The 12,447-nt window shown below is 49.5% G+C and overlaps 1 protein-coding gene across 3 annotated transcripts in view; it reads left to right on the top strand.

The window, feature by feature from the left end:
* LOC137438402 (pecanex-like protein 1) overlaps window positions 1–12,447 on the top strand; it is a 224,450-nt gene that overhangs the window by 113,435 nt on the left and 98,568 nt on the right. For all 3 annotated transcript variants that reach the window (XM_068133529.2, XM_068133523.2, XM_078767011.1), the window contains exon 15: window positions 10,850–10,941. In XM_068133529.2, coding sequence (XP_067989630.2) covers window positions 10,850–10,941 — 92 coding nt within the window. The remainder of the gene's footprint in view (window positions 1–10,849; window positions 10,942–12,447) is intronic.

Genomic DNA, 12,447 nt, shown 5'->3' with positions numbered 1-12,447 from the left:
CGTGTGGGTGTGTATGTATGTATGTATGTATGTATGTATGTATGTATGTATGTATGTATTGCCCGCAACTCCGATTAACACCAGAGTTGCGGATTGCCGATCACGAAGGCTTTAACTCCGAGGCGGAAACTCAATGGCGGATTCAAAACCTAAAGCCCCTAAGCGCGCGGAATGGAGGGAAGCGGCGAGAGTCCCCGCAGCCTTAACTGTGAAAATCAACCACCCGGTAAACTGCGTTCAGATATTTGTACAAAAATAATGCAAGGGTTTATTGGGAAAAGCAAAGACAGTAAAAGCACACGTCGGTAATGAAATAATCCTAAATCGGGATCCCGCACACCAGATATCAAAGACAAGACGAGGGATATGAATTAATAAAAAGAACACGTTATGTTAAATTGTGAAATGTGGTGTGAGCTTATCTGTCCGTCGTCCTGTATTGTTTGCCGCCCACCACGGCTCTGTTCGGCCCCGTTATACCCACGAGGCCTCGCTCCAAGCTCCGATCCTCTCGCTGCCCACGAGGTCCGTGTGCCAAGCTCCAAAGCACCCAACGCAGGCCAGCGGCTCCACACGAGATCGATCCCCACACAAAGCACGAAAAGACAGGAACGGAGAAAACGCAGGTGTGACTGCACGTCTCGTCCTTCCAACTCGCTTCTCAAAACCCAACTCGTGTACTCAGGCCGTGAACTGCCAACCAACTGCTGCTGTGCGACTCGCTCTCGTGCACTCGGGATCCAACTCACAACTCGTCGCTCTCAATGGCGTTCGGCGCTCGTCACTCAACTCAGGAATCGAACTCTCTCAAAAGGCGTTCGGCAACTAACTCAACTCTGTCAGGATCGCACCGGGACTATACTGCTCGACAACTCCACTCAACTCCTGTGCACACGAACTCTCGACCCTTGACTCTGTAATTGGCGTCCGGCCCCCGCTAATATATCTGGCCGATGACGTCAGCATTGGCGGACTCCCCTGCCAATCGGTCTTCTCCACCGACTCGCGGGCTCGCTCAGGTCACGCGCACTGCGTCACTCTCACTCCTGCTCCTGCTCCTTGTGTTGTAGCACGTGCTATGCGAGGCGGGTAGGCCTCGCGGAGGCGCAAATGGTGACGGCCATTATCGGCGGTGTCCTCGCCCGATTTCCTCCTAAGTCATGTCAGGGGGGAAGGGCGTCATTAATGTTGTACTAAGGGATCCTAACCAAGTGTCTATGTGGTCTGTAGTGCCATAAGGGACAAATGTTTGCTTACCAGGTGAGACATACAAGGGCTCTACTCATTAACCCCTACACTACCTATCACTCGAATCTCCTGGTAGATTCACAGTTATAGACCTTAACCGACAAAACGCCTACACATGGACTTATTACAGGTAGTGTTCCTTACCGCGACATCCCGAAGCATGGTACCTACTCAGATCTACTCTGCCCTACATATATCACTACCTAAATTCATAACACAGCCCCCCCCCCACCCCCCCCCCGGAACCGTAGCTCCTGCAAGGTTCACTGCAGGCGCTACCATTCCAGCCTTAACACTTAGTCACACACTTAATTAACCTATGAAATAAATCAGGAAGGGCTGTGGGAAGTGAGTTGGGCTACCTACCTACACTTCCTTAACAACTAAACCCCTTAACCATCATGCAATCATGTATTTACAATGGTCTTCATTCCATCGCTCCTGTGGTGGGAGGAACAAACAACACGCAACACTAACTTAACCACAAACTTATCCACTTACTCAAAAATTCAAAAACTCTATAAAACATTTTTACATACCCCGGTCTACAGACCGCGTCCCCCGGTGGATGCCACAAGACACAACCTTACCTGCGGGGCCATCCCAATGCACCCCTAAATTTCCACGGGCCCTGTCCAGATGTTACAGGTGAGTGACATGGCTCGTTGGATTTCGCCCACATTCATTCGACACAAACCCCTTAACCACTCGTTCTCATTCCACCACTCATTACCGCATTTCAAAAATCAACAAAGCACTTATTTCACCCCCCCCCCCCCCCCCCTGCAGGACCATGGCATCGATGTCATATACATGTGTGTGCATTCCTCAACTGGGCAGCGGGGAGGTACCGCACAACAAGATGGTGGGGGCGCTTCAGGCTGTGGTGCCCGCAGTCCCAAAACAAGTCGACCGACTTACAAGTTCATTGCCTCCCCCCCCCCCCCCCCCCCCTTTACCTCTTGGCGCCGTGACAGCCCAACAGCCCCTTTCCACCGTTACCGCGCCGGTGAGGGTCTCCACACACACCAGCCTCCTCCATGGCCTCCTGCTCCAGTGCAGCAACACGGGTCACCGGGGGACTTCCTCACCCCACGGCGCCCGACCAGACCCTCCACCGACGAGCTCCAATTTCCAGTTACCACCGGCTGCCAGGGGTAATTGCCGCAGAGGGGGGTCGCAGGCATCGCTCCTCAGAGCTTGATCCGTACCTGCGGACACACACACCTTCCCCACCCACAAGATCCCCAAAACACACTTCCTCCCCCGCTGCCATTCAATTCTCAACACAACTCAGCACAATTCATAGATGGTGTACAAGATGTTCCAAAGGTTGCCATGGCCTGCTACATGTGAAATCCCCCAGTTCACACTTAAACCATTACACATTTCCAAAAGCACATTTCCAAAAGCACAATAATCACCCCTCATGGTCCACAATAATCATCACTCACTCTCCAGTTTCCACTCTCATGACCACATCAAAACACATAACTACTACACAAAAACATACGCCACCCACAAGACACTGTGTGGCCCCCATTCCATCCCCTCACCGACCATGTCATCACTCTCACCCGCCTCCCAACTCCAAATTACATGTCCCTCAATTTTCCACAAGCAAGTCCTGGAGCCTGGGACAGTGGGACGGACAGTACACATCAACACTCACCTCAAGTGCAGGTAACTATCGGTTGGTCAGGTCCAAAGTGCAATCCACCCTCAAAATCTCAAAATTTCTCATTGAGCCTATCAAATCTCTCCAAATTTCTCTTTTGTCCCCACTACACTGGCAGGTATGTGGATCCGCATCCAACGGTGATCATCACTACACAACTAGCTGTGGCCACGACAGCTCTGCACCTCTACCGTGCAAGGGTCATCAGGACAAGGTGAGCAGCCAAAACACCAACCTCTGCACCTCTACCGTGCAAGGGTCATCAGGACAAGGTGAGCAGCCAAAACACCAACATGGCCCATGAGCGTCCATAAGGGTGCGACCCACCATCCATCCTTCGGCCCCCCTGCGAGGAACACAGCTGCACCAGCCCCAGCTGGCCAATGTGGTGAGCACTTGCTGCCACAACATACACTACCGCACACACTACCTCGGCCCTGGGGGGCACGGTCGCAGTGTGTGGCATCCCTACAGCCACGTCCCCTGCACCTCCACATCATCCCCCAGTCCGATTACAGAACTGCAGCCCCCCCCCCAGTGCTCACCCACACTTGACCACACCAAGGTGCAGTCAACAGCCATGCTCCACCAGGAGATCCACCCAGAAGACATGGTCCACACACCTTGGACACCCATAGCACCACGTTGACCCTCAACTACACAACTAGATCCCCATGATCCCGCGTCCCAAATATCAGCACAGTCGCCCCCGCAACCAGTTGAAAGCTGTGTCCTGCTAACCTATCAATTTTATCACAGCCTCCAACACTTTGGTCTGCACACCTGGATCACTAATGGTGTCACAAAACAGTGTCCACCATTTCTCTTCGCAAAATTCACCCTTAAATTTGCATATAAACCACAGATTATCCATGCCAAACATTTTTCACAATTCACTCATTTCACCAAAGAAAGATGCTTTGCCATACACATGCTAGCCGAGCATGGCCCATATGCTCGGCTCATTACACATCTCCCGATCACATCCCCATGGCTCTCTTCCCAACCCGAGAGTCCATAAATCATAACGGAGCATCTGTGGATGGTCACTCTCACCCCATCACGTTCCACAGATGCCCCAATGGTTGTCCAACAGACTGTCACATTCCTGTCCATTCGGTTTGACCCAAGTCCATAGACCAACACGGCATGGCAGGTCACCACATGCCGGTTGTCCCAAAGTCTCAGGGAGAGGGTGTCAGGCCGCATGCCTGGGTGGTCACTACATCAGGCCCAAGCTGGCCATCCGCGGTGCCACCACCAAAGCGCGACCCACAATACCTCCCCCGAGTAGTCCTCAATGTCTGCCATCCCAGGCTTGAGAAACCACCTCGGACCCCCCTGGAGGTCTTAACCCCCGCCAGGGTCCGGTGACCCTGCCGGCCCGAGCCACACGCCCGGACGGCACCCCGTCAGACAAGGGATGCCACACTCCACCAGACCCCCCTTGAGGCCCAGGTCGGACCATGACACCCATGGCTGGACCCCACGTCCAAATCTCGCCAGCACAGCCCCCCCTCTGGCTGGCATCACCAAATTTTGAAAAGGGCAACTTTTGCCCGAGGCCATCACCAATGACCTCCCCATGTCCAAATTCCGCAGCCCGGGGACCAACTCCAACCAAGGCTGTGCCAAATCAATTTCCCATTTTAATTTAAATTTAAATTTTCTTTTAACAATTTTCATTTCCACTGCCAAACTGCAGCTACAGGTAACAACTCCTATCACAGGTTGTTCTGCCCCTCCCTGCAGCTGGTCCAAATTCCCTACAGGGACCAAATCTCCAGAGGCTCTATCTCCCGATCCTCCAAGATCCAAATCCAGCCCGGAGCCAACACACTCCCCCAACTGGTTGTCCAATTTTGGAGCCTCTGTTTCCAAATTGTAGTGCACGGTGAGGGTCCCCTTGGTCATTCCAACCACCTCCTCGGACCAACTCACCTCATCCCCCAAACTCCTTTGGGCCTGGTCAACCTTTACCTCCATGGGACTGTCCCAGGTCCCCAGCCGCTGGATCAAATCATCCTCATCATCATCCCCCATCATTTGCGGCTCCGACAGGTCTTCCCCAATATCCCCAATAAATAACCGGTCCGGCTCTATTGCACGGACCCCCAATAACTCTACCCCTTCTTGCTGCGCACCACCGCCCTGGTGCTGCACCATTTCAAATTCATCCCCCGGTTGGGGTGTTGTGGCATCAACCCGGTCCCGATAAACGTCCAGGCCACCAGGTGGGAAACACTCCGTTACAATTTGCACATTCCATGCTCACCTGTGCGCATTCCCCATTCACCTGTTGGCCTTCCACATTCACCTGTTGGCATTCCCCATCTACCTGTACATGTTCCCCATCCACCTCTGCACCTGCAGTCTCCCCATCTACCTGTGGGCACTCCACGCTCACCTGTACACATGCCGTTCCCGCTGCAATTCCCAATTTGCCTTCCCCCTGTTCAGATTCAAACCCTGCCACATTTGGCTTCTCCTGTGCCCCGACGGCGTCATTCTTTCGTTCTTCCTTCAATTCATTCGTCCAGGCATCAATTATATTTCCCATTCGCTCATAATGGGCCTTCCTGTTATTTTCCATTCCTCCAAGTTTGTCATTTATTCCCTGAATTCCCCTAAAGATTCGATCCCACATCTGCCTCTGGTCGGGTATCGGGGCCGCTCGTACTGCTCCCGACACTCCGGTAGGGGAGGGGGGTAAGTTGGTACTCAGGACGGGGGAGGTTCCAAGGCTCACCTCCAAATCTAATTCCCCTATTTCCGGCTCACTCCCTACACTGATGGAGGCCTCGCTGCGTACCTCCATTTCGTCGATCTCCGACATCCGCTTTTCGGAAGGTCGTTCTCCGCGCGCGTATTATTTTACTTCCAAAAGCACAAAATTTAAATTTGTCGAAGCAGCGATATCGCGCTCCGTATGCCCAATTGACTATAAAATTTCTCTGTCTCGCCGATAAAATGTTTTCGTTCGAACGTCGGGCGCAATGTACGCCCGACCGTGTCGATGTCTCGCCGCGGACAAAAAAAATTTGTCCGACGAGTTCCACTCAACTCCTGTGCACACAAACTCTCGACCCTCGACTCTCGAATTGGCATCCGGCCCCTGCTAATATCTCTGGCCGATGACGTCAGCATTGGCGCACTCCCCTGCCAATCGGTCTCCTCCACCGACTTGCCGGCTCGCTCAGGTCACGCCCACTGCGTCACTCTCACTCCCGCTCCTGCTCCTTGTGTTGTAGCTCATGCTATGCGAGGCGGGTAGGCCTCGCAGAGGTGCAAATGGTGGCGGCCATTATCGGCGGTGTCCTCGCCCGATTTCTTCCTAAGTCATGTCAGGGGGGAAGGGCGTCATTAATGTTGTACTAAGGGATCCTAACCAAGTGTCTATGTGGTCTGTAGTGCCATAAGGGACAAAGGTTTGATTACCAGGTGAGACATACAAGGGCTCTACTCATTAACCCTGACACTACCTATCACCCGAATCTCCTGGTAGATTCACAGTTATACACCTTAACCGACAAAACGCCTACACATGGACTTAGTACAGGTAGTGTTCCTTACCGCGACATCCCGAAGCATGGTACCTACTCAGATCTACTTTGCTCTACATATATCACTACCCAAATTCATAACAGTATGTATGTATCGGATTAAAATTGATGATTTTCCAATGAGGCACTATGCAATTGCTGTTTCATTTCCAAGTAAATTGGATGAAAAGTAAGTTTTGTCATAACTCGTCCACAACTTTTTGAGATATCGTACGACATATCGTTTTTGATGCCATTTCTCAATGGTGAAGAATCACTTTAAAAATTAAAAAAAACATCTCTGGATCTGGATTTGGATTTTCATCAAAATCTAATAAATTTGTCCTCACATAACCAACCTGTCCACCAAGTTTCGTCCAAATCCACACATAACTTTTTGAGACATCATCCTAGATATCGTTTTTAGCCCTACTGTTCAATGGTGAACAATCATTTAAAAAATGCTTATATCCAGATCCGGGTGTTCACCAAAATCTCCTCAATTCGTCCCTGTCACATGGCCAACCTTCCCCCAAATTTCATCTGAATCTATCCACAACGTTTTGAGATATCCTGCACGCAAATAAACAGATAGTGGCAAAAACACAACCTCCATCCACCCTTGCAATAAACAATCAAACTTTGTTTAAGCATGCATTCAATCAAACCCCATAACGTGGTCTTTGTGGAGATGTAGTCTCCTATTGCAGCCAAGCCAAACGGGATTCTTCTTACCCGATAAGCTGAGACTTCTGTTGAGGCAAGCAAAACAAAGGAGCCCAAGCCTTATTGACGGTTGTCCTTGACCTCCCCTTCTCCCAAGACTATGTTGTGTCTTCCTAAAAAGGATTCCAGTTATCCGTTTGAAGCCTTGAATGTTGTGAAGTCTTATTCTGTAGCAAACTGTAAGGCCTTTTCTTTCAACAATTGTTCAGTAGCATTTGATTGCCTGGCCGTTGCATAATGAAACCAACCCCAGCGTAGGATGACTGATCTCTTCATTTCCCCTTGTTCTCATGTAGCTTTTCCAGTCCCTTTACACATTTTTGATACATTGCTCAAAAGTTCTGTCTCTTCAAAATGTGGGCACTTTTCAAGTATTCGAATAACTTTCAGTCAGAAAGGAGAATCCATCTGGCAATCTTTAAATAATATTGTGGAAAATGAATACCCAGAGGCAACGCTTTTCCATCCTCCCTGTTTCAACCTTTTGCACATGTGCATCCACTGAAAAGGACAAGTTTTAATGTAGTACTAGAATACAAGACCCGTCGCTTCGCTGATGGAAATACCAATCTTTGCTGCGATGGCTAATCTATGGGGGGGGGGGGAAGAAAAAAAAATTCCTGGGAGATCCTGCTCTCTGTGCAGGGATAACCAACGTCACGTGTTGGCATTTGCAATTTCGACACGTGTGTCCATGTACCCATAAAAAAAATAAAAAAAGAATTTTTTTTTGAATCACAAACACTCCCGAGAGTTACCGGAATCAACCGTAGGTGGATTTATTGAAATCCGTTAATCCGTTCTGAAGTTATAACACGACACACAGACAGACAAACAGACACGGCTCATTTTATAATATAGATATAGTTCCTTTGCAGTATTTTTTGAATTGGCATATGGCTAAAGATAATGTGCTTTTTCAATTCAGAATCAAAACCAAGCTAAACTAGAACAGCACTCAAGAGCACATACCTCTGCCAGGCAGAACAGTTTACCATTTATATCCCACTGATAGGCCGGTTCCAAATCCGGATCTGGATCGTCACCAACGTCGAATAAATTAGTCCTTGTCACACACCCAACCTGGTCTCCACGGTTCGTCCGGATCCATCCATAACTTTTTGAGATATCCTGCTCACAGACAGACAAATAGGTGTGAAACGTTACCTCCGTCCACCTTCGATGGCAGGGGTAAGACAGTCAATGATAAGAAGTATAGTATTGTAATAGTTCAAAAACAAAACAAAATATATTGCAGCATAAACGTTTTTTTATTGATGATGCAGGAGTCACATGACCGGATTCCACACCTTAAGCTGTGTGTGAGCATTTTACAAATTGGTGTAATAATCAGGAAAATGATTGAGTAGTTTTGTCTAATTGCATGATGAGAACTACACATAATGGACAAAAAAATGGAAACGCCAACAACAGGATGTCACTTAGTAGGGTGTTGGGCCAGTATGTGCATCCAGGACAGTAGGGATATGATGTGGCATGGAGTCGGCAAGAGTCTGGAACTGTTCTGCAGGAATGTGGCACCACTTGTCCACAAGGAAGTCATCAAATTCACGTTGGTTTGATGGATTTGTAAACAGCTGTCTTAAGTGCCTCTCCAGACGGATCAAATTATCTATGGGATTGAGGTCTGGCAATGGGGATGGCCATGGAAGTGGGTAACTTCATCCTCGGCCTCCTCAAATCTCTCGGTGCCAACACGTGCCCTATGGACTGGACCATTGTCGTCCTGAGACACTCCCTCCAAGCAGAGAATAAAATGCTTCATCATGGGATGCAGATGATCGCTCGGGACGGTAATGTAGCACGTTGCATCAACCCTGCCCTCTAATGGAATGAGTGGACCCTTGCCATGCCATAAAAACGCACTCCACTCCATTATGGAACCACCAAAATGTTTTACCCGGTGGAACCAAGCACTTGGGCTGCAGGGCTCTCTGGGCTGTTACCACACATGCACATGTCTATTCATCGATAACACAGTGAAGGACGACTCATCAGATGACACATTCCTCCACTGTTCGGCAGTCCATTTCCTCTGCTCCATGCACCACTGGACCCACAAATGAGCGTTTCCAGGGGTTGTGAGCAGTTTGTTCATAGCAACACCGCTATGGTATCACCGTCCATCACGCTTGCTGACGGTTGTCCTTCGATGACCGTCTTTTCTTCTTTTTTCAAGGTTTTGTCACCTTTGAGATAGTTCCTCGTGACATGTTAACAATTTCCACAACCTTTGTCACCGAAGCATCTGCCAAATGTGCACCAACAATTATACCCCGTTCAAAGTCTGAGGTCTTCTCTTGCGGTCAAGCTGGCTCTTAATACCGAACTGGAGCGTGTGTGTGTGTGTGTGTGTGTGTGTGTGTGTGTGTGTGTGTGTGTGTGTGTGTGTGTGTGTGTGTGTGTGTGTGTGTGTGTGTGTGTGTGTGTGTGTGTGTGTGTCCGTGTCCATATACGTGTGCTCATCCAACTTTACTGCATCTACAATTCGTTTGTACAATTTGATTAAAATTTATCCTTGGTGGATTTTTTTGAATCTATATATTCATTGGATGCTATATTAGAGGCGATCAGTTGCTATACTTAGCCAGGTGTTGGCTTAACGGTTAGGGTGTCGGCTTGGGATCCTAGGATCCTGAGTTTCAATCACAGTCGATCGTTGAATTAACGCCAGGGGGGTTGACTCAGCCTGCCATCCTTCCGAGGTTGGCAAATTGAGGCTCACTGGTAATTGGGGCACAAATGCACTTCCAGAGAGATGATGCAACCAGCAGCCACAAGCTGCATACGAAAACAACATCAGTTGCTATACTTTTCCACTTCCCAGGTTTCTTAATTGAGGATACACAGGCATTTCAGGAAGGAAATACATTGCCATTGGTTGCATCAAATGGGTGGTCTAATGATGAAGGATTATTGAAAGAGATTTTTTTTTGAGATGACGCTGCAGTGATCGCTAAAGACTGGCAGTCATTGAAACGAGGTGGCTGCAAGAGCATGTTTAACTGGACCTTAAATAAGCAATGAAGGCAAGAGTGAGCTTTCATCCTGCGTCAAAGAGCGATACTAGCTTTCACAGATACGAATATTTGTTTGTATCAATAAAAATGCAGCATTGACTTACCGAATAATTTTGCTTAAGTTGATCCATACCAATTTGAACCTCTTGCGTTACTTTGAGCTAGTGGAAGGGAACCTGCCGGTTCGTTTGCTCGGGAGCTAAAGCTATAAGTTACACGATCAGATAATACAGGCTGGTGGGTTTGTTATTCGTACACGGATATTTTGCAAATGCAAGTTTTATTTGCTCTCCCATTATTCTTGTTTTTTGAAAAGTAATTGGAATTTATTTCCTCTTCTTATATTCTTCTCCTATTTATCTTTCTCCTTCTTTTATCCCCCCCCTCCCCTCACCCCCCTCTCCCCCTGGCATCTCGTGCTTGCTTAGCTGAGGCTTATCCCCTTAACGTCATGAATTTGCAAACTTTTCATCAATGAACATGCAAGAATGACTCTTTGAAGCACCAATTTCACTGAAAGCTTTCATCCTACTATTCAAAAGCAAATTATATGTTGATTTAACTGGTACAAAGATTGAGTTTTCCCACGGTCACGATGCTATGCATTTTTGCAGCCACGACCAGTCTGGTTGCTTCAATCTACAGTTTCATGCGAAGTGTGGTGTGCGTCATCCTTCTCTATGGTTTTTGTTACATCCCTTTGCAGGTGAGGCTTCAAGTGAACACCACCACGCCATTTTCACACGTTTTCACAGATTCCAAGCATGTTTGAAACGCAATGCAAAACGCCGAGTAAGCCTCTGAGGGAGAGCGAGGGAGATGTTGATGTCAATCAGAAATATAACAATTCCAAGTGCTTTCACCAATTCGTTGGGTTAAGGATGGGGAGGAGGGCGATAGAGTGTTCATGTTGTGGTGCCGTGTAGTACTCCAGGGTCTCTATGGTGTTACTGCGCCCTCGCCTTGCGTTTCCCTTGACTATCTCCTGACCCAGTGTAGCTTGTCTTGGACCCAACGTGACCCAGCACAGGTCGTTCTGGCAGGCGAACCTTCGAGCAGGCAGTACTCATAATTAATCAACCCTGGCGCACACATAATGGTTTTGAACCAAGCCGCATCCTTGATTTTATACTCGCTATGCAGAGCGTGGCTTCAAAGCGAGCGCAGCACACGTAAACATCTTCATATCCTTATCGAGTGGAAAATCCCAGCATCACTGAGGAAGGAGCATTTCAACATAGCCCTCGCCCCCCCCCCCCCTCATGCGCAAAACAACGAAGGAAAGCCCCCGCCCCTCCCTTCATGTGCGAAGTATCCTTTGTAAAGTGTGCTTCACGAACGACTTGGCGTTTAGCTTCCTTGTACAGTACTTGATGTGTTTGAAAAGGAATTATTGTGGCGGACACAAGGGACACGAATTCAGCGCACCAGCAGGTGGCGCGAACGTCCAGGCGGGGAACTGGAATGCATGCCCCGCCTATCAACCGATCGGCCACGCCCGGGGACTAGGCGTGGCCTCGGGATATATATGCGGGCTCTAAGCTCGAGCCCGCTCAGTGCTGAAGTACGAGCTTTCGAATAAAGACTTTGTTATACCAACGTGTTGTGGCCTACCTCTCTGGCAATCGAGTCGTGTGTGCGCAGCACCACACTGGTGACCCCGATTGGTTCAGCCGTTGCTGACCACCGAACGCGCCATGGCCACCAACGCCGTCGCAGTTAAACTCCCGGAGTTTTGGGAGGCACAAGCCGACGTTTGGTTCGTCCAGGCCGAAGCTAAATTTCAGCTCCGAGGCATAACGGCGGACGAGACCCGGTACTACCACGTGGTCGCCGCCCTCGGGCCCGGCACTGCCGCCCGAGTCGTGTCCATCCTTCGGCGCCCGCCGGGCGACAACAAGTACGAGACGCTCAAACGTCTCCTGCTCGCCACGTTGGGGCTCACGGAGATCGAACGGGCCGACCGCCTCCTGGACCTTCCCGAACTCGGCGAAAACACGACCATCTGTGCGGATGGATTTTATGCTGTCGCTGCGTGGTGACCAACCCCCAGATTTCTTATTCCAGGCACTTTTCCTACGCCAGCTACCCGCACAGGTACGCCTCGCGCTGGCCGGTTCCAAGATAAAGGAACCCCGCACCCTGGTCGTAGAGGCCGACAAGTTTTTCGCGGCCTGCGACACGCCGTCGGTGTACGGTGCTGCCATAGTGG

The sequence above is a fragment of the Myxine glutinosa genome, chromosome 1 (assembly GCF_964187855.1).
Source record: "Myxine glutinosa chromosome 1, kmMyxGlut1.1, whole genome shotgun sequence".
Classification (NCBI taxonomy): Eukaryota; Metazoa; Chordata; class Myxini; order Myxiniformes; family Myxinidae; genus Myxine; species Myxine glutinosa.
This window is presented reverse-complemented; position numbering and strand designations above follow the sequence as displayed.